This window comes from Lissotriton helveticus, chromosome 1_1 (assembly GCF_964261635.1).
Source record: "Lissotriton helveticus chromosome 1_1, aLisHel1.1, whole genome shotgun sequence".
In the NCBI taxonomy this organism is placed as follows: Eukaryota; Metazoa; Chordata; class Amphibia; order Caudata; family Salamandridae; genus Lissotriton; species Lissotriton helveticus.
This window is the reverse complement of record NC_136057.1, coordinates 1,454,630,525-1,454,653,470: the sequence shown is the minus strand read 5'-3', so window position 1 is coordinate 1,454,653,470 and position 22,946 is coordinate 1,454,630,525. Positions and strand designations below refer to the sequence as shown.

General features: G+C 46.6%; 1 protein-coding gene across 2 annotated transcripts in view; it reads right to left on the bottom strand.

Annotated features, from left to right (window-relative positions):
• Window positions 1-14,431: 14,431 nt before the first annotated feature.
• Window positions 14,432-22,946, bottom strand: part of CCNT1 (cyclin T1) — a 69,905-nt gene continuing 61,390 nt past the window's right edge. For both annotated transcript variants that reach the window (XM_078685921.1, XM_078685916.1), the window contains one exon: window positions 14,432-17,439. In XM_078685921.1, coding sequence (XP_078542047.1) covers window positions 16,135-17,439 — 1,305 coding nt within the window. In that variant the 3' untranslated portion in view covers window positions 14,432-16,134. The remainder of the gene's footprint in view (window positions 17,440-22,946) is intronic.

Genomic DNA, 22,946 nt, shown 5'->3' with positions numbered 1-22,946 from the left:
GTTGTCTCCGTTTTAGAAAAAGCTGTCGCTCCGGACTTGGCTGTCCAGGCAGTAGTGTTTGGTAAACGTGTGCAGTGAAGCCCACGTAGCTGCCTGGCAGATGTCAAGGGGGACTCCAGGTCCCAAAGCAGTAGTGGCCGGTATCGCCCTGGTGGAATGGGCACGCAACCCAACAGGAGGTTCCTTTTTCGCGAAGGAATAGCAGATTTTGTTGCAAAGAATGACCCATCGGGAGATGGTTCCTTTTTGCACTGCCCAACCTTTCTTGGCACCCATAAAGAGTTGGTCATCCATCTGGAATTGTTTTGTGCGATCCAGATAGAACAAAAGCACATGTTTTGGATCCAGACGGTGGAGCCTCTCTTCCCCTTTAGAAGGATGCGGAGGTGGAAAGAAGGTGGGCAAATTGATGGTCTGTCCTATATGAAAAGAGGTAACCACTTAGGAAAGGAAAGAAGGCCTAGTGCGGAGGACGACCTTGTCTGGATGAACAGCCAGGAAAGGAGGCTTAGAAGAAAGGGCTTGTAGCTCACTCACCCTGTGAGCAGAGGTGAGGGCAACCAGAAAGGTCGTTTTAAGAGTTAAGAGTCTGAGAGGACAGTTATGTAACAGCGCGAAAGTGCCACACACCAGATAAGTAAGAACCACGTTCAAGTCCCACTGGGGCATCACGAAAGGAGTTGGAGGGAACAAATCAGTGATGCCCTTAAGGAAGCGATTTACAATAGGGGACTTGAAAAGAGAAGGCTGGTCAGGCAGCCGAAGCAAGGCCTGATTGGCCAAAATATAGCCTTTGAGAGTGCCCAGAGCAGAGCCCTGCTGGGCCAAAAAAGAATGGAGAGTAGAACCTCTGAAAGGGGTGCAGAAAGGGGTTCCACAGCCTTTGCTGCGCACCATGCCGCAAATTTGTTCCATCTACAGGCGTATACCGTTTTAGTGAAGGGACGCCTGGCTGCCAAGATAACATTACAGACTACTGGAGGAAGGTCAAAAGCCGTCAACTGTTGCCGCTCAATCTCCATGCAAGGAGGTGGAGGCTGGACAGGTTCGGGTGGAGGACCGTCCCCTGCTGCTGAGACAGATGATCCTACTGAAGAGGCAGTCTGATCAGAGGATTGATGGTCATGTGCAATAGCTAGGGATACCAGACACTTTGTGCCCAATCCGTAGCCACAAGGATGACTTGGGCCCAGTCATGCTTGAGCTTCTTCAGCACTCTGGGCAGAAGTGGCATAGGCAGAAAGTGGAGAAGTGTGGCTCACTGGTTAGAGCGGCAGACTCTGATGCAGAGATCTGGCCCGGACCAGGGTTCAATTCCCGTTGCGGCAGGGTCTTGGGCTCAATGTCCTCAGACCTGATAATTCTCTCGCCTCGGTGCCTACTCTAATCATGGGTCCCACTCTGCAACTCTGGGCAATAGCTTGCTTAATCTCCACACCGGCCCTACCGCTAGGATGCCTGGCTTCACTTTGGGGTGCCCAGGAGTGGGCACCTCACAGGAACAGGCCAGGACGGGTTCCTCAGCGGCACAGCTCGGGGACACACCGGCTAGTGTAACCAGGCACTTTATAAGCTCAGTATTATTTTATTATTATGATATAGAAGACCGCAACTCCACTCCCGACAAAAAGCGTCGCCTAGTGAGTGCCACCTTGAAAATTCCAACGGGCAGAACTGCTGACATTGCAGGTTCTCTTCGGTGGCGAATAGATCTAACCAAGGCTCTCCCCACTGCTAAAAGAGACCTTGTACCACTTCAGAGTGAAGACACCATTTGTGATCCATCATGCACCTGCGGCTGAGTTAATCCGCCCTGGCGTTCAGAGAACCTGCAAGTGTTGAACCACCAGGGATATGCCCCGATGTTCCAGCCATGTCCAAAGGCGGAGAACCTCTTGACATTGGATCCATGACCCCACCGTGCCCTGTTTGTTGCAGTACCACATGGCGGTGGTGTTGTCCGTGAACACCTGTACTACTCTTCCCCGGACAGGACCCGCAGGCAACAGAAAGTAGTGGTAATAACAACCACAACCTACTTCTGGGGCAGGAACGCGCTCAATGGCTCCCTTGGCCAAGACAGCTGTAACCTTCTGTTGGAGAAGGGCCACGTGATCCTTCGACTTGCGATGGAATTGAGGTGGCATGGATGGAGGGGTGGTCTCAAAGGGGGAAGGAGTAGCCCCTTCGGACTATCGGCAAAACCCACCTGTCCGACGTGACGTTGAGCCAGTGGGGGAGGTGATGGCGTATCCTGCCGCCCCCTGGCGATTGGTTTGGAGGCTGCTGCAGAGGGGGCGCTGGTGGACTGGCCCCCCGACCCATGGCGGTGGGATTCACGTCCCCGGCCGCGCAAAGACTGGACTGCTTGCGCAGGCCTGTGGCTCTGGGTGGAACTCGGCGGGGCACCCCTTAAGTAGCCACGAAAGGGGCTGGGGTGGAAGCGAGTCTTAAGGATCTGGCTGTAGCCCTAGATCCTTAAAGCACTCAAGCGAATTTTCTGCCTGGTCGCCAACAGACGACGGCCATCAAAGGGCATGTCCAAAAGCGTTGCTTGGACATCACCTGAAAAGCCAGTGGACCTCAACCAGGCGTAGCGTCTCAGTGCTTCTGACGTGGAAATCGTCCTGCCCAGTGAGTCAGGGGTGTCCAGCCCACACCAGATGGTGAACTTTGCTGCGTCTCTCCCTTCGGCAACAGCACAGGAGAGCACGGCCCAGGCCTCCCCTGCACGCTGTGGCAGCACCTGTGCAACCGTGTCCCACACCGAGTGGGAGTAACAGCCCAATAGACATGCAGTGATCACCGACCGCAGTCCCAAGCTGGAGGAAGAAAACCTCCTCTTCCCAAGGTGGTCCAGCTTCTTGGATTTCCTATCAGGTGGTGTGTTAGAAAATGTGCCTTTGGACGTTGAGGCTTGAACTACCAAGCTCTCAGGGGTAGAATGGGAAGAGAGGAAAATGGGGTCGCCCGGGCGGTGGCGTCAAGCAATCATCCTGTCCACACGAGCCCCTGTGTTGGGCTTTGACCAAGTGCCCAAAAGGATGTCCGTAAGGGCCTCATTGAATGTCAGCAAGGGCTCAGAAGAGGCCGCTGCTGGCTGAAGCACCTCGGTCAGGAGGTTAGTCCTGACCGTCAATGTAGGAAGCTCGAGGTTTAAGGCCTTGGCTGCTATACCCATTACCACTGCGTAAGATGCACCCTCCTCCGTAGCCACGGTAGGGGGAGAAAGCATGCCAAGGTCTGGGGAGGAGTCCTGACCACTGATGTCACCCAACTCCTCTCTCCAGTCCGGTTCCTCTAACTGGTCATTCAGAGGGTCCACAGACCCCTCCCAGTCCTCCTCACCCTCTCCTTGTAGCCACTCAGGGCGGTAGGAAACATCAGGGGAGAACGGGGGTACAAAAGTACCGGTCGGCACCGGTCCAGCCATTGGGCGACATCAGTCTGGCTCGTGTCCTCATCAAGGGGGAGGTCGGGCCGACACCAGCTGGGTATACAACCAGCGTCAAGAGGCGGCGGGGGTGTCGTCACTGGATTCAGCGCCGGAGGTGTCACGGGGTTGACTGGCGCTGATCAGGATCCAGGCATGGAACCTCGAGGGCCCTGCAGCGCCAGAGCCGAGGCTGCCGACATCCAAGGCCTAGAGCCCCCAACTGAGTCCGCTGGGCCTGAGGGCGCGCCGGCGTAGTTGAGCTGACCAAAGATTGAATGCAAAGCTTTGTAAAAGCTTCGAAGCCGGGCAGGGGTCGCTCCGGCTCCCGGAAAGGGAGGGAAGACCGGAGTCGACCCAAAATGCTCCGCAGGCTGAGCCGGACGACTACCTTACGCTTCCCGCATTGCATCGGTCGGAGAGAACGCTAAGAGCGGCGATGCTTCTTCACCTTCTTCTTGTGCTTCGACTTACACAAAGACTTCGATGATGAGCGGTGGCGGTGGCTCCGCAACCGGTCCCTCGACCTACCTCTCAACCGGGACCTCGAACGGCACAGAGCGGATTGCCGGGCCTCGAGAAGCTTTCGGGACCGCTCCCGCAAAGACTTTGGGTTCGTGGCTCGGCAGTAGGATCATGACTTTGGGTCGTGGTCGAGCTCCAGGCACCACAGGCACACGAGGTGCGGGTCCGTGACCGACATCAATTTGCGACAGGAGTCCCGAAAGAAATTTGTGTCTTAGTTCACTTTCCCTGGTTTCGAGAAGCCTGAATTAGAAGCATGTATGTCATGCATATCAAACAATTAGATATGGGGAGCATGCACACATTGTTCAACTGTCTGTCTATTTTAGTTAAATCCTAGATGGGGCATTTTTGTATGTTTTAGTACACATTTGTGCAGTGGTGGGCGTAATTTGCAGCAGTGCACACTGGGTGTTGTCTGAGGCAGTGTCAGTGACCGGCACATCATGGTTATAGTACATTGTTTCCTTTTCACGCGGCAAACGTGTGTTCCTAAATCTGACTGCATGACCCAGTGTGTAGTAATTGTACAGATCTTCAATCCCTGGCGGCACAGCACTCAGGAAAATGTGCTGTATGGCTACAGACTTATAAGTCCAAAAGGGGCGGCCTACTGGCTATGCTAATGCTTGTTAAATGCCTGGTGTCCTAACTGAACTGACATTTATTCCTGGGTTTAGATGTGCTGACTCTGTTGCTGAAGAGACCATTGGCTCTGAATTGTGAGATGGCCCAAATTAACTCCCAGTCCCAAAAGGGAGGTGCCTGTGTTGAAGGTCACTTGTGGTTGGAGGTCAAGGAATGACCTGTGCAGTAACAAGTTATTCTTGTTCCACCACTGCAGTTTGTGTTTAACTCTGTGCTCTACTAACACTAGATCCTCCAACTTATCAGTCACTTGTGACCACTGGCCACACACTCATGTAGAGGAAGCATGTGCAAGGGAGCTTGTGAGAACATTGGAATACCAGACGTCATCAGTTTCAAGAACATTAACACTGCATGAGTCAAATGGGAATCAGTCTTTGAAGTGCTGTCATTGTATTCAGTAGGGCTCCCAAGAAATGTTGCGTTTGTTGGGGAAAGAGGTGGCATTGTTTAGCATCTACCGTAAAGCCCAAGATGTTGAAGGAACACACTGCATATCAAGTGTGAGTGAGGTATTGCTCTCAGCTGTTGCTCTTTGCCAGCCAGTCGTCTAAGTAACAAAAACATGTATAGCATTGTGGCAAAGGTGCGCTGCAATTACGGGCAAAATATTGTGAACTTCCACGAGGTGGTTATGAACCCAAGCAATAGCACCTTGAAATTATAACGGTTTCCACTTACCATGAAACCGGAGGTACTGTGGTGTGCTGGGTGGAAGGAAATCTGTTAAGTAGATATCCATTAACCCCTTCGCTCGCTGCGGGGTGTTTCCCCCCGCTGTGCGGGGGGGTGGGGGGGGGGGGGCAGCGCGGCGCCGCTGTGCTTGTGACGAGCTCAGCTCGTCATGAGGCACAGTGCAGCTGCACTCATGACGAGCAGAGCTCGTCACAACCACCCGTTTTTTGAACGTTCAGCACAGCGGGGTAATTATCCCCGCGTGCAACGTTCCAACGGCCGTGACTAGCTCAGCTCGTCATGAGTGCAGCTGCACTGTGCCTCATGACGAGCTGAGCTCGTCATGAGCATAGAAGAGGTTAAATTGAGACTCATCATGTAGTCCCCAAGGCAGAGCAGTAAAACTACTCTTTGTTGTGAGAGGTGTCATTTTGAAGTGCTCTTAGAGAATGTAATGGTAATCAAGTATCAGCCTCAGGGTTCCATCTTTCTTGGGGCCTAGATAATATAGAGAATAAACTCCTTGTCCCCGCTGGTGTGGTGGGACTGGTTCTTTCACTCTCTTCTGAAATAACGTCTTCACTTCCTCTTGCATCAGAGTTTGGAGGTCTTGGCCGGTTACGTGGCTGTGTGGTGGAATGCTGGATGGTGTGGTACGAAATTCCAGGTAATATCTGTTGACAATTGAAAGAGCTCGCTTGTCCAAGGTGTTATCATCTCATGGGGAAGATATAACCATATTCTTCTCCCAACAGGTTGTGTGAGGGGGGAGGGGGGGTGTATGGAAGATCATTGCTTTGAGGTAGGAGTGCCTGTGCGCTTATTGCAGCTGTTTTCCCAGGGGTCTCCCCTGTAAAAGGTCTTAGGAGTCTGTCCGTTCTGGAGGGACTATTGCAATTGGTATAAAGGGTGTGGTGAGCGGCCTCTGATTTAGCCCTCTCACCTGTTGTCAAAACACTCCCCTGCCTTTCTGGGTGTGGCTTTAATTGATCTTTTCCAGCACCGAGTGCAGATGAGGCCTACAAAAGGTTTTCCCCATAACAATGAACACTAGTAAGGTGCTGCGGTACTTTGGGTTGGATCCAGAGGCTCTCAGTCAAGCATATCTGAAAGAGAATGCTTGTGTTTGTTTCTCTGGAGGCAGTATCAGATCCATCTAGGGCGCCCCTAAGGTTGATGTTAGAGATAAACTTCCCTCATGAAAGAGCTCTCTTCCTGTATGCTTCTTTTTTAAGAGTTTTATATAGCGCGAACTTGACCCGAAGATATCAGAGTGCTTTACATGAGCACCAGTTTCGTTTCAGACGGACACATTAATTTTTGTTAGGCGTGGGGAGATTACGTGATTTGCCCAGAATCACAGGATGTTGAGCGTCGTTGACGAGACTCGAACCTGGTTCCCCAGCTTCAAGGTCGACCGCTCTAGCCGTAAGGCTACATCCTCTCCCTCTACATCGCTTCTGTCAGACATTTTACAAAACGGCTCCATCTCTTCAGTGGTATCTGTTGCACTAAGGCATTAGCCCCATCGAATTAGCCATGGTCCATTGAGTGGCAGCCAGCACAGCTACCCTCTTGCTAACAGTGCCAATTTATCTCCTGTCCTCACAGTATGAACCACAAATAATCCGGTGACGCATGTCTACTGATGTATATGGGGCACTCTGGCGCTGCCTTGTTTTTGTTCCTCCATCCTTGGCGTTATCACCCTGTTCATAGAAAGGCAGCAAAAGTTTCCTACAAAGCATCCGGGTATGCTCTTTAGCATCAGCATGACCTGCACAGCGTGCTCTGTTTTGGAGAGAGCTTTCATACGGACTTCCTCCTCTTACTTCCCCAAAGGGAGTTTCATTGTATGGTGGCTGGCAGCATGCTGGATGACTGTGATATGAGGTGGCTTCCTCCAGTGTAGATGGCTTGACTGGGTGGGGATACAAAGAGAATCTTCCTGTGGCTCTACACTATAGTCATGCCACTAGAGGTCTCTGTTGAGACTGGCTCCTGGTAAGGGTCTGGAAGGTCTAGAGTTGACTCTGGGTACATGTAAGCAGAGTAGGATGGTGAGTGTAACTGTGCAGTTGACTGCTGGTGGTGGGCTATACTCTTTAGGCCTGTGTTATTTTAGGAAATGTCCTATGCTCCTTTGAGGTTTCCTCCTCAAAGTGCGTCTCTTCTGTTTAGTATGTGATTGACCAAGTGGTGTCGGGGCATGCTAAAATCTCTCCCATAACGGAGTCAGTGTAGATTCTCCTCCACCTCACACCAGGCTGCTAGCTCTGTTCTGATTGGAGGGGGGGGATGCCTTGCACCGTCCCTATATTGATTAAATGCTATGATAGCTACCATCAGTCAAACACAATTAATAAGTAAAAAATTGTTTGGCTAGAAAAGATACAAGAAAGAATGCATTACACACTGAACAGATAACAGGACACAGCATGAGGTATTGTTTCACCTTTAATGCATATTCAGTACGATGATAAATACAGATAGAAACATTCTTAGTAGCAAGATATCAAACATCCAAAATCCAGAATATAAAATTATACATCTTTCATGACACAGAGCAGAAAGCCCTTGCTAGAACGTATAACACTGATGCCTCGGGCCTGAAAGGATGCTAGGAGAAGGGGATTGTACACTGCATTAACCGGGCCTACTTTCCAGTGGCTCCCACCCCAAATAAACATTCCAGGCACCACAAGGGTCCCTTATCACTGCAAGGAAATCCCTGAGAGAGGGTCCGTGCGGCCCAAACATTGCTCTCTTTGGTTACACAACTACAAATACATTTTATTCTTTTTAGTTCATGGCAACTTTTCAGTACAGGACACAAATTGCAGTATGACCAGTTGTTAAAAAGAAACCAGGCACAATCCTTGCTGCCCAAAGGTTAGATGTCAATTGCTTGAACTACATGAATTCCCACAGATTTCCCCATTAAATCGAGGTAAAATGTGGAATGCGGCCACCCGGCAGACCCACATCCTGGACAGGCAGGCATAAAAAGAAGCCCATAATATGGTCAAGTTATGGGCAATAGTTTTTTTTATTTGTCTTTGACATGGCCCTCAATGGTCTAGACAGTGAGTGTGCCAATAACGCACCCCTTTGTTCTACCATTGTGGAGCATAGGATGATTTTTGGGACAGCAATCACAAAACATTATTACATTTAATGCAAACATGAAGCATGTCCATTGTAGTCACTTGCTCATCATTTCCTAGTTGAAATCCCAAAAACGATTTGGACCAAGCCCTTTCTCTGACGACCGTTAAATAACTTCGGTTTTCTTTCCCAAATGCATGCAAATTGCCTCCTAGGTATTACAAGCAAGCTTAAAGAATACAGTCCTTTATTTCCTTGCTTGAGCCAATGATTGATACTGTGTACTGTGTAACAGATTACTTTTTGGTCTAACAGCCAAGAATTGATCATTTATTGCCTTTAAGAAACAATATCTATCCCATGGTCCTATTCGGTCAGCACACCCCAAGACCGCCGGGTGAATGAAAAGCAGCCACGCTGTGTCTTTCTTATTGACTAATAGGGCCCAAGAATGACCCTACCCAATGTCAGTAAAAAATGCCTCCCAGGCCCCAAAGAAATGAAGGGAAGGTTGTGGCGGTTTGCATTAGAAGTCACCAAACAGAAAGAGCAAGAAGCAATTTGACAACCCTCCCCCACAGCAACGTTTTTCAGAAGGGTGATGAAAAGGAAGACCTGGAAGTGTGTCTTATCTGTAGCCACACCTATAGTGAGTTAAATTTAAAAGAAATATACTGCCACATAGAATAAACGCACAGTTTGCTTAACACTGAACACAGGTTGTCGTAACCATGGTGGTTAGCATGCTTGCCTACACAGTTCACTACTCCTTGTAACTTTCTGCCAGCACTACCCTTGACTGTAGATATGACAAGCATGAAATAGATGCTGCAAAGAAGGGTGGGAAAAAAGATCAGCTTTAAACACATTTTATAGAAGATTCATAGCCCAAAATCGAAGTGCTGCAGAGTTACACTGAACTGAGTTCGAATAAAAACGGTCAGGATCAAACAAAAAAGCAATGAGGCCTACTGCATTTAATTTCTGCTTACGTGTAATGAGTCACAAGTCGCCTGGTCAATAGTAGCAATGTTATTCCAGGCTGGTTGGGCATTCCATTCAAGTATCCATTTTGTAGTAAGAACAAGTAGGAATAAAGACTGTTTGAGCCATGTATTCAGGACTTCTTTTAACCTCCCTTCAATGTTATTGTTCCAGAAGGAAGATGCTCTATTGATTCAGGAGCTTAGCAGCAGAAGCCAAAGAGTGGGAAGCTCTGCCAACTTCCACACACTCCCCCCTTTTCACCAAAACAAGTTCCTCTTCTATTATTTAAAAGGCGACCTTCACAGTTTTTAAAATAATTCTAGGATCTTTCCCTTTTCACATCAAATACATTTACTTGTACAAAGGCCTCTGACCATTACGCTTTACATTTGATATGCTTGGGAGTTTCACATACAGCAGTATTAGCAGTAACACATTTGTTCCTGTGGGGTAATTTATTTGGGGTGGATGCCCCAGAAGAAAAATGTGTTCAAGTGTGAATAAACACAGAGGGGAAGTGATGTTTTTCGTTCACATCCTTCATTTACCAGATTCTTTATTTTCTGATTGTGTTATCAAGAACAGGTCAATAGTACCACAACATAGGGTGTTGCTACAGGGGAAACACATATCTGCTAGTACTCTAGGCCATTTGAGAGATTTCCCTTGACATACTAGCTTCAATTGGAATCTACCCGTGAGAACAAACGGGATGTTGCTTGTATGCTTTCTCTTAACTTGTGTTTTTCGTGAGGAGACTGACCAGGAAGACATTTTCAATAGAACTGTCCCTCTATTCGATTTCAGAAGTAGTGTTATGGCTAATGGAAGCCTCACACATTGCTGACAGATTGGAGCCAGGCCTTCCTGAGCCCCTGTCTAGTCAATCAACCTGCATCCAACTGGTGTTCTGCCAGATATTAAGGCGCTATATTCTTGAAGGCTGCCGAGATCTCAACTTTGACTCTTTCTGTCTTGGTACTAAGAATTCTGTGAACTGATGTGGTACCATGCTGTTAACTAAGAAGCAATTAAGGTCGCTTCCTGAACTGGGTTTCCACTGCAGGGTACTGACTTACTTAGTACTTGAGATTTCCAAACTGATATATATTTTAAAGAACATCCACAAGGGGTTTTAAAAACAAGCATACTGAAGCGTTTGCTTTGTTTAACGCAGATGAATAATCACTATTCCAAATTAAACCCTGTCAATCCACGATCGTATCCTTAATAATGCACCTCCACTACATTAACTTCCTTCCTCCAAACAACTTTTAAAATCTTTCCATATCTGTTTTTCAAAACATGGTTTTTGTTGCAGCTTCTAGAGGACATGGGTCTAAAGCAAATTCCAGCTGTCTCCATTCCCACAGAAGAACTGAATTCCAATGCACATGCAGCACAAAGCATTGTATTCAACATTAACATCAGTTGACTCGAATAGCTGCAAAAGAGATAACAAAATCTGTCTATACAGAACCCTTAATCTGCTGAATGTGCTTCTGTGGTGACAAAGAAGTTGCTCTGCAACAACCTAGCAATAGTCCCTTCCAAACCTAATGTCTAATGTGGTATAGAAGAAAGAGTTTTCTAATGCGTTTTAAAAGGTTCTGGAATTAAATAGGATTAAAACACAATCGAGTGAACAATTTGTTGTTACTTTAAGTGCTTCCAGGGCTATAATTTATGGTGGCAGTGCTAGGGAAAAGACAAATCTCGGTGGCCAGGGAGGTACCACCACCTGATAAAAAAGGAAGATTATGAATGCAGCGAGGGAAAGATTTTAGTCGTTCACTCTACCACTGCATGAAACACATTTCTAGTCCTTTGTGGCCTGGTAATAACTTGTTTTTATATAGCCCTTCATCGTGGTATTGCTGCTTCTTCCACTGTAAATAACAGGTGTTGCTATTACCTGGTTACGCTTATTCAGTTCATCAGCCTTGAAAAAAATGAAAGGCTGAGGTGGACGAGTGGTATTTGAGCCCACGAGCTTCAGGGCATACCAATTGTCAATAGTAAGTGCTTAACTTTCTAAGCTTTCCTGCTCTTTCCAGATTTAGAAAGACATTTAAAAGGGATATCAAAACATTGAAGCAGTTCAAAAATGACTATCCACTTTTGCTAAAAAATCTTTGCAGTGTGGCTAATCGCTTAGCATAACTTTGAGCACCATGTGATCAATCAAGCAGCAGGAGTGGAGGACTTATGGGGCTTCCTGAGGGAGGTAAAGCGGACTTATTTTTGTACTGCATTAAATAAATGTTTAAGACAGAGTCTTACACGTTCACTTTCAAAGGACAGATTTACACCCAACCAAAGAATTCTTGTGACAGTAAAACTGAATCAAACACTGATTTTGACATGACCCTATCATAAACATGCTTACCTCAAGCTCCAGCATATTCTTCTGAGAAGTACAGAGAAGCTCAATTATCAGAGACAACCCCGGTTTAGTATTTAAGGTGCTGCAGTATGAAGGAAAGAACAAGAAAAAGCTTCCACTACATTGTATTTTCAGGTGCAAACTGGGACCCCAACAAGCAAAAGTGACCATCTGACTTTTTGTAGTAGCCACTAATCTCAAAGCGAGTGACACTGCCATCGCCAAAGTAATTTGCAGAAAACAAATTATGATTTTATTTTAAAAACTAGGGGGAAAATGAGTAACTGACCATGAATAACTTGGTTTGGTATATTATTACCTTTCCATTGTGTGCAAACAAATATAAATAGAATATATATGTAAAAGTAGATTTAAAAAAGTAGAGATAAAAAGTAAAAAAGATATGCTGCCTCTAACATGTCTACTGAAAATTCAGAATTATAGCGGTAAACAAGTTGAATTTATAAAAGTATATCTGTGAATTGAACATCCATGCTTGGACCCTTAAACCCTCGCTGTTACTCCCTCCTTATTCCCTAACCTATTTTTCCTCTTTTACCAAGTTGTCTCTGATATTTTGCAGGCAGATACCCCAGACAAGAAATTCCAGAACATCTTAATATTATCTATTATACCCTCAAAATCCTCTAACCCAGCCCCTAAATAAAACCTAACGTTAACTCCATATCTAACACAAATCCTAACATTACCCCATACTACACTCATAACACTTTTCCTAAAAAAATCCCTTCTTCTTTACCTCTAACTTTAACCCAACCCTAACCTAACCCTAACACTTGCAACAACCCTAACATTAACCCTTTCACCTTCCCAGAAACATATTTAATACACTTTACAACACCCTTCACGTCGTAACCTACGCTAGTGTGATTTTCTACTTTTTGTCTCTACTTTTTTTTGTTACTCACACAAGTGGAGAAAGAGATTGTGAAATCTGGGGATTACACATGTGGTGAGAGAAAGATTTAGTTTTGCCCATCACAACAAGAAGTATATTCAGAAATTCTGACCCCAGAGGTACAGAGGAACTATTGAATGTAATATAACATTCCAAGATAATGTATGAAAAAAAGGTTTTAGTCTAGATCCTTTGCTCTGGATAAGAAAACTTGCAGCTCAGCTCTGGAGCTCTACAAATTCAGTCAATTTGTCTCCATCAAGCACTTCATGCTTAGGGAATCTTCTCAGTGGTAGGATTGAGTGCACTGGGATGCAAGAATTAGTACAACATACTTGCTACCTGTTGCTTCACTATTCTTACTGCTTCGGCTTAATCAGATTTATGACCATCCCTTCTTCCACTCATCTCTACCGTAGCAACCTAATACACCACCATTCTGGGGGGGAAGAAAACAACAAAAAACCCTGTGCTAAATTGCAGGGGGTAAGCTGCGTGACGAGGAGGCAAAGCCTTGGAGTAAAAGGAGTCTTCATCTTTCGGGCATCAGCAGTTTATCTTTCTAAGCTCTTCAACTAAGGACCTGCTCTTGTATTGCTGGCTGGATTTGGAATTCCTGTATGACAGCCTACACAGAATGTACAAGCTGGTTGGGTGCTTAATTGCCCTGTATTTGTACAGAACACCACTCAAGATACAGCAGGGCAGAAGCCCTTGAATTTGCCTTCTCATGGTAGCATGCAAGTTCTGGTGGAAAGAAGACAGGAATATTTTTGCTTCCTGACAAAAAAAACAGCGTGCAACTTTTGGGGCAGTCACTTTACATGGAAACAGAGTGTACATTTCTAAGACTGAACTAAACTAAAATCATTTTTAAAAATCCCATTTTCAATTTGCATCACTGGGAGGTGGCAAAAGACAACATTGAGATGGAAAGCTTCCTACATCTTTGAGACCGTGCTGGTGAAATTCACCATTTAAATGTGATTACTATACAGAAGAGAATCTGAGCAAAGAAGGCTTGAACGGAGGCAGACAAGTCAACATTGGATCTGGAACCAACATGTTCCTGCTGGGCCATGTTGTTCCTTCAGAATACATACAGGACAGAGTATGCCATTTCAGCAAACACACTTTTTGTGCAGTTCAGTTTTGTGTAGCAGAATAACACAAGGTGAGGAATGTTAAGTAAACCTATGGACCCAGAGTTCACGTTCGGGGGATTCTCACCCAGCTAGCACCAGGAAAATTGCTTGGTTCTGCTTCTCCTTAAATTGTGTAGCACCATTAAACACAAGCACCAAAGGCTCCCTACTTCGCAGTGCGAGAATGTATAGGAAAACAGGAAGGATAGCAAACCAAGGCAATTCCACTGAAATAGAATCAAATGTTAGCAATTTTGTAAGGTTATTCCCAAGAACACACTCTCCACCGTCCCTCTCAAAACTCTACATTCTACTATACTATCTGAATTTGTGAGTAATATCTAGTCAGACAAAATGGACTCTGCCCCTCTGTTCAGACTATAATCTGATGAAAAATGAGGAAATGCTAAGCGATTCCTCCACCATACCCTGGATATGACAAATTCTTCTGTAATTGGACCTTCCCAAATTCAGGCCTGGTGGCTAAATTACGTTGATGGTCTTGAGAACTGGCCAGTTTTCAAGATGCTCCCTACGTGACCACAGTTGACACAAAACTTCCTGCTGAAATATCACAACTCTACAATTTAAACACCCCTGATGTCGACCAATGTGTTGTATTTTATTATTTTATATATTAACACTTTTTTAATGCAAATTTGGTGGTTCTGAAAAAGAATGAGATTAATTAATTTCTTATTTCCCACGCATCTGTATCACAACGCTACCAAAATATATTTTAGGCCACCACTGGAGTGTACAGCTGGCATCACTGGGGCACCCAGCAGAGATGCTAGCAAGCGCTTCTGGGTCTGTGAAATACAGGGCACTGCCCTCAACAAAAAGCCCTACCAGTCATCCCTGAGTCGAAGGAATGCTCAAGTTCACAACACTTCACACGTAACACAGGCACTCCAGCTGTCCCCTCTTTAGCACCTCTTGAGGCATAAGTTGTGGCACACTGACTGAAAGGTGCAGATCTTTCCAGGCAGTTTAGGGGTGCAGGTAGCAACATCTACACAGCACTAATGACAATACTACTTTCATTTTTCTCAGCATATGCCTACCATAACGGAAATCAGTAGTGGGGTGTCCTGCATATATATATCACGCGGCCCTCAAAGGAGATGGACGCGATATGGCCCCAAGCCAAGAGCTGAGAGAACGGAGTGGGTCCCCTATAAGTCTATTCCTAGATTCCCACAGTGACTGCTCCACATAAAGGGGGCACCACAGGGCCCATGGGTGGGATAATAGAAGGAATTTAAAATGGGCTACTCTCACTCCACACCCCAATTTCCTCGCTCTGTAGGTTGGGGTGTTGGGCCCATTGAAGCACTCATGTTAGACAATAAGCAAAGTTCTCCATAGTCTGTTCTTAAGGGCCCTTCCACGCTGGAGGCAGCCTCTCAATCCTGGATTGTTGCATAGTTCCAGAATGTAGCACAAAGAGCAGCTCGCCCATACAAGGTCTCTCACAGAGAGGCAGGGATCAGATCTGGCGTCATGTACAGTATTTCTGGGGATGCAAACACATCTTCACCTTTCTAAGAGAACAATGAATGGGTATAACCCTTAGACTAAAGAGATTCTTTTTTACATGTTTTAAAAATCTTTTAAAGTTTTTTTTCTGAAAACATTTTAAATATTTAAAAATCCCCACTGACAAATAAAAAAAAGTATTCCAAGGTGCAGAGTCATGATCTTTCTGATCAAAACAAGTAAAAGAGGATTGAGTGCACAAGAAACATTTAGGGCTAAAGGGGAAAGGGACAAAAGAATGGAGAAGGACAGGAAGGGAAAGTTGTGGAATACAAAGGGCGGGGTGAAGAGATTGGGAGGGCTAGTAGATGGATGGGGACAAAAGAGCGAGTGCAACTGAGGAGTGGATTTAAGTCAGGTGGGGGCAAGAAGGGAAAATCATTTGAGATAGCGATAGTGAAAGGCAGTTTGCCTTCAGGAGGAAGGAAGAAGCCTCAAACACGGAAGGCAAGGAAGTAGAGGGTCACCAGGAAGTGACATAGGATGAATGCAAGACAGAGAAGCATGGACAGGTATAGTGATGGGAAGATAAGCGAAAAAGGACTCACTCCTGATCATTCCTTTATAGTGAAAGAAAGCATCTGGGGAGAGGGCTAAAGAGGGGTAGTAAGTCAGACAGTGGAACCTGGATGAAGCAGTCTCACCTTTAAACACAATATTAAGTTGCTCCTCTGAGACAGTGGTGATACACTGGGTTGTCTTCCCAGCAAGGATTTCATACTGGTCCAAAAGACCAAACTTGTTAAAACTTAGCGGGAGCAGTGATTTATTTAGGAAGAGGAGGTAGGGGAGGTGGAGGGTCTGCAGGTAGCGGCGGTGGCCGCAGTTTGTCTATGTTTCCAGGTCTGGAGCTTCCAGCGGGACGAGCGCTGCGATGGTCACCCAAGTTAGCAACAAACTGGAAGGCAGGGGGCTGGGTGGGTTGCACCCCCTGAGCACTCAGCAAGGAATGCAGCATATTGACAGTGTCCTGGTAAGCAATAGGTTGACTGGTATTATGCCCATTGGCACCCGGGTGCCCTCGATCTGATCTCCCATGACTGCTCCGGGATTTGTAATTAGCCTGCTGGAAGGTGAGGCTTGGCGAGTCTGTGCTTTGCACAGGAGCTAGGCTTGGGAAGGGATATGCCCCACTGGAAGATTTAGAGCTTTTGCTGGACTTTGAGGGGTGTTCATGCGACGTTCCATCCTCTGGATGTGGTCTCTTTCTAGACGAGGATGAGGAGCTGGAGCTCTTGTGGGACGAAGAGCTCGGCTGACTCCCATGCTTGGAGTCACTGCTGTGCTTGCTGCTGCTCCTGGCTGACGAGGAGTGTGTGTGTTTGTGGGAATGGTGGTTGTGGTGATGATGGTGGTGGTGATGGTTGGATGAGCTGCTCTTATGCTTGTCTTTGCTCTTGCTCTCATCAGAGGAGCTCTGCCGCTCTGATGAAGGAACCTTGATTCGCAGTTTGATCTCCTCCGGCTTGGGCTGGCCTTTCTCACCTCCAGTTCCCGAAGCCGGCAGGCGGACCTTGAGTGCAGACTTGTCTGGGCGCTCGGCCGGCACCCGCTCTGGGTTCTCCGCCACAGGGAGCTTGAGGATGATGGGAGACGGCTGAGCTTGGCGCTCTCTTTGCTGCTGTGCTAGCAGGTTCTGGGCCGCATGCGCATACTGCTCCTTCACGCTGGCGCCCATCTTTTCCACCTGCCGCTTCTGTGCTGCCAGCTCCTCAGCATGCTTGGCTCTATACTCCTTCAGGGACACTTTGGAGGAGGGAAGAGCCTTGGCGCTGTGCTTTAGTGAAGCGCCTGGCACACCGTCTGTCGGCTGGGTCTGGCTGGAGGCAGATGAGGAATCCTGTTTGGAAGGCCAAGGCTGCTGCAAGACTGACCCTTCGCTGGAGGTGGCCAGGGTTGAAGCGGGAAATGATGGTTGTAACCCCGCTGGAGCTGCAGACATATTCAGGATCCCAGCCATAGTACAATCCGAGGAGCTGCGAGAAATCATATTGAGGATGGTCTGCTCTGACATGCCACCATCGTCCTCTTCTTCCTCACTGGTCTTTGGCTTCTTTGCTGCTTGGCAGGCCTGGAATGAAGAAGGCAGAGTTAATAATTGCAGCGCGCTCCCTCTGCGTGCAACACTTCCCGGGGGAGGGCAGTGTGAAAAGCTTGCACCAGCAGGCAGTCTGTAGAAATGGGAAGAGTGAGCAGTGTGAGGGGCAAGGAGATTAAATGATTTCACAAGAACTACACAACGTTTGGACAAGTGCCAAAGAACCCAGGTCTATATTTGAGACTTAGCAATTTAACTACATATTTTAAAAGACAGTTTAGCCTGGCCATTCACAAAGCTTATAGCAAAACTCTCTCCTCATCTTACCCTATTTAATGCCACTTAAATATCTCTTGCCAACGTTCCTCATTTTTAAATCTGAAGAGTACAACAGTTATTAGGCTCGTTTTTCAATACATAGATATGACGGTGGCTACACTTTATCCAGCATTTAAATCATGTACATAACGATAGCTTGTTAAAATAAATGGCAGTGACCTTTCTCCGTTTTTCTTTCTTTATGTTTCTCAATTCCATTCAGTCATTTTCTTCTCCCTAGGTTTTCTCATTCCATTCGCACTTACTCTCAATATGCTGTGGCTCATCTACGTCGGTCGCTTTAACTCCCTTTGACCAATCTGATCTTCTATGCGCTCTTTCTGTCTCTATTTTTCCATCTCATATGTTCCTTGCACTATTATACTGGTTTCTTTTCTTTCTCCCTTGATGCTGTCTCTCAATGTCTTTGACTTCTCTCTTTCACTCGCTGATGTTCCTTCTGTGGCTTTAACTTTCTAGGCACTTTGTTTTTATTCCTTAGGCCATTTCTATACTACTCGCTTACCGCATAGTACTAGCTCCCTTTGTGGAGTCTATTATTACTTCTTTCAGTTTTCCCTTGGGTCGGTTTTGCTCCTTGTTCTCTCATTTCGAGTTGTTTTTTGTTTCCTTCCTTGTTCAGCGCCTCCCCTTACTACTCATTTTCTCTCTCTCCTTTTTCTCGCCCTCTTATTCCAGTTGTGTGTTTACTTTCACTACCACTGTAACCCTTGCTGTGTCGTTCTTGTTCCATTTTCCTTCTGACTCTCCTGTCCGTCCCGTTTGTTGGTAAACGCTCTCTTTTTATGTTCTCTTGTTAATGGTTTTGTTTCCCCCTTTTGTTCCTCACCCTGTCGCTGTATAAGTCTCCTTCAATCACACAATATTGATGAAACAAATATGCTCACCTCTCAGATGACATTTATATTACATCCATAACATTTCATAATACAACTTATTACAATAACACTAACATTTTTAAAAACAAAACGTCATTAGATTTGCATCATTTAAATAACTGTACAAGGGGGAGAAATGGTGACAGCACTGTGAGGAGTAGTGTGTGTTAAATATTTCTCCCAATGTTTCATTTTCCTTGGTTTTGAGAAAGGGAATGTTTTACTTTGTTATTTATAGGTTAAACAGAAATAAGGCATTTGACCCATGGAAACCTGTTTTTCAGTTACTGTTGTGTCACTTGAGTTCATATGTGATCTATTCATTTTGTTGTCACAAAATACAACAAAACTGTATAAGAGAATGCACTTATTGAGATACTCTTGAAGTAAAGGCAAGTGTGTTGTTATTTAACTTATTTTGGGGGTTGTAGTCACTCCGTGGAGGCTTCTTTACCCCTGCTGTTGTTTTGCTACCCCTGAACGCCACCCTGGAGTAGTCCCATGGTCACTGCTGGTGGCAGGTCAACTGTAGTCTTTGATAGGAGGAAGAATGGTCTGGGAGATGGCTTTGCTACCTGTCCTGTATTGTTGACACTGAAAGGACCCCCACCAACAGGGGTGGCTGCTGTGTCCTTTTTAAGCTTCTCCATAATCAAGTCAACCTGAGGGCCGAGGAGATGTTCGCCATCAAATGCTAGGTTGAGCAGATGCTGCGGTACTTACAATTTAAAACCGGAAACACGTAGCAAGGAGGGGCGTCCTACTAGGATTCTTGTATTAACCCATTCAGTCACAGTGTCAGCGATATCAGGGCATAGCGGAAGGTGGCGCTGGAGAAGGTTTTCCTTTCAGTCACCAATTTCTCTTCCCTTTGTCTATGCTCCAGCTAACTATAGTGCATCTCATCCAAATGCCTCGCTTTATCAGGAGAGCAGGCTAACAGAGATGGCCATTCTTTAGTGCTTGGTTGCTTGCACTGCAACTCTTTTCTCCCCGCATCGATTTTCTTGCGCTCCTTACCTAGAAGGGGAGCATATCCTGTAGTCAGCTCTCTTTCACGCACTTTGGGCCACAAGGGAGTCAGGAGGTATGTGCCCACATATGTAGAGTGGGTCTTTGGAAGAGGGCTTTTATTTTATGTCCAGCTGGGGTGTTACTACCCTTGCTTTTACAGACTCTTTAAAGGTGTCTGGGGGGGGTTTTCAGCATCTCCTTAAGCACAGGGGGAACTGCATTATGCGTTTGATCTTGGACTACATCGCCACCAGAAAGAAGTTGTCCTCTTGGAGGACGCACAGATCCACCTTGTTATATGTGGCTGCCTTTTTTATAACTTCATCATAGGCTGTAGTATCATCTGGGAGGATGGCCTGGCTGGGTACAGATCAGGGCCTGCATCGCCTGGGGGGGTCGACATTATAGTCATTCCACCGGTCATCAGTAGGCACTGGGTCATGAGGTGCATCTTAGGGGTTGACAGGGATAAATGAGCTGCTCCCTCTGGTGAGTACAGAAGAGGGGAATTATGTGGTGGAGGTGGCACAACAGGGAAAGGGCTGGTGCCCTTGTCTTTGTGCCTTTTGTGCTTGAGAGCTGGAGGAGGCTCTAGAGAAATTTCCTCCTCGAAGGTGAGCTTCCTTTTTTGTGGTAAAGACTCAGCTGGCTTTGGAGGAAGCTTGGGCGAGACCATGCCTATCTGCGCATGAATGAAAAGGTGTTTGTCATGCAGCCAGCCACTGATGTAGTTGCTGGAGGATGAGTTCTGGCTTTTTGGTCACCGACTGTGCTCATGAAGCTAAAGGCGTTCTCGACATCAAGACTGATTTCGCCGTCACTATGAGCTTTGGTGCCTGTCCTGAGGGGCCTCTTGTCATCGAAGATCTGCGGTGCTTGTGTAGTATCTTCAGGGCCAATGGACAAGTTGGAACAGTGCCCGGAGGAGTGAGTGTTATTTGCTCCGAAGCTTTCGGTCGGTGTTGACCATGGCCCAAATGCAGTGGTGGTTCTGCTTGCTGTTTTTAGGCAACAGGTTCAACTACTAACTTGAAAGGGGTGCGGTGGGAGTGGATGTACAGTGCTCCGCCTCGATTTGAAGCAGTTGTACTGGCTTAATTTGTGTGTTGGTGACAATCACTCTCACGGCTGGAGTCTTCGTCCACTGCCTTGAGGCACTCGGGCCTGTTCTTCTTCCTCCTCAGACCCGTGGGAATCAGAGAAGGCCACCTCCAGGCTTAGTGACAACTGGAGGGGCTGTGCCTCAGAAAGGCCAGCCTCTTCTTTGACACTGTGCTCCTCAAAAGGTGTTTGGGGAGTCGCCAGACCCCATCCTCTGAGGTGCCCACCTCCGCTTCATCAGTGCCGAAGAGTCTTCTTCGACCAGAAAGCAATGCAGACCTCACACGTGGTCCTGCCGTGTTGGAGGGAGAGGCAGAGTTTGCACACCTCGTGGTGGTAGTCCACAGGAATTTGGAGTAGCACAACTAATTCTCCAAGATGAGTGGTGAAGAGCCTCGGGAAGGACCCGAGGCCCTGGTGATGAGGCATCAATGGGAGGCCAGTGTCCATGGAACATCTGGAGAATGAAAAAGTGTTTGAAGACGTCGTCAAACAACTTGGAAACATAGAGTCCAACACTAGATCGCAGGAGTAGGCTGAGAATGTGTATCTACAGCAACAAATGTCACGGAGAAAAGTCTGAGAATTAATGCTTTAGAGAGGAGGTCTTCTTGCAGAGATGCGCTCACAAAGGGAGCTTAGCTTGTCTGTGCCACAGATAGGCCTCTTCTTGTTCTTGTAAGCATTACTTTATTATTTAGATAGTGGGGAGTGTTAAGTTTCAGTGCTTTGAAAATGTCACTTACTGACCTTAATATGCATTGTACTAGTTAAGGGAGTCATCTAAGTTGCATCAGAGCAGGTGCAATGTACTCAACTTTCTTAGTACGTATGATCCTTTTTGCTGCTACAAGGAGGATTGCTTTGAATTTGGCTTTCCTAATGTCAGGGAGGCCTTGAATAGAGAGACTCCATACTCTATACAGAGAAGATCATTAGAGCTTGAATTACCTGTTTGAGATCCTCTGAGGGAATACACTTCTTAATATTAGCAGTTTTAGCTGTTAAACGGCTGATTTAGCAACTACAATGATGTGGGATTCTAGGTTTAGTATATCATCCAGAAAAAAGTCAAAAGATCTGATGTATCCTTTCCCAATTATACTGTGCATCCCTAGTTCCAAGCTTATAGCCTCTACCGAGAGACTTGTGAAAACACAGACAACCCTTTACAGATAACTTAGCAAGAGAAAGTCAGGCAAACACAATAGTATAAAATGATTCTTTCTTTGCATATTGATCTTAGCATCTGTTGCTTTCCCAATTCCTAGTAGAATTTTCCCTTCACCCGTGTTAGGCTACTCCAGAGAGCTGTTGTTGGAGCTGGGGGATTTGGCCCCTAGCGCGGGTTGCAAAGATAATCCTCCAGTAGAGGACGGGATCCTTCTGGGGAAATGCCTACAGTGTGGTTGGTCGGTGGCTGAGCAACAGCGAACATCGGGCCCCATACACCTCCCCCCCACGAATAATCGATTAGGTAAGAAACAGCCCTTTAGGGTAGAGAAGTAGACCAAGGGAGGGCAAGCAGCCCCCTTTCATTGGGTGTATCTTAACGCTAGATCCATTCCAAAGCATGTGGAAGAAAACTAGTATCTGCTGGACGATCTAAAACCAGACATAGGTTTCTTCACAGAGACCTGGTTGCACAATGATGCCACACCGGCACTGGCAACAGCATTCCCCGCTGAATACTCTGTTGTACGTTTGGATAGATCAGACAAGGGGGACGGAGGTCTAGCTATTGCCACGTGTCCACCTTATTACATCAAGACTTTCGACACGGTCTCTTCCTCCAATATGGAGTTGTTGGATTTCAGGGTGGAGCGGGCTCGGGCGACTGAATGGTCGGGAGAGTTAGTTTATCAACCAACAGGAGGAAACAAGAAAGAGTTTTGCACTTCACTATTAGAAAGGTTGGCCCCTTACAAACTACAAACTGAGACGTTCCTACTGGTAGGGGACTTTAACCACCGTTTGGATGTTCTCTCCAACGTAGAGTCTGTCTGCTTAGTTGCAGCTATGGAGTCATTGGACCTTTCCTCCAGAGTACGTAGTCCCACATATTGCCGGGCATTTGCTGGACACCAATTTCACTAATATCCCGGAATTAGTAGTAGAGCCCTCCCCCGAACATTAGGTTGGTCGGACCGTTCAGCACTAAGTTTCTCTTGGGCATTTACGAAATTGGCCGGCCACCCTCAAGCCTGT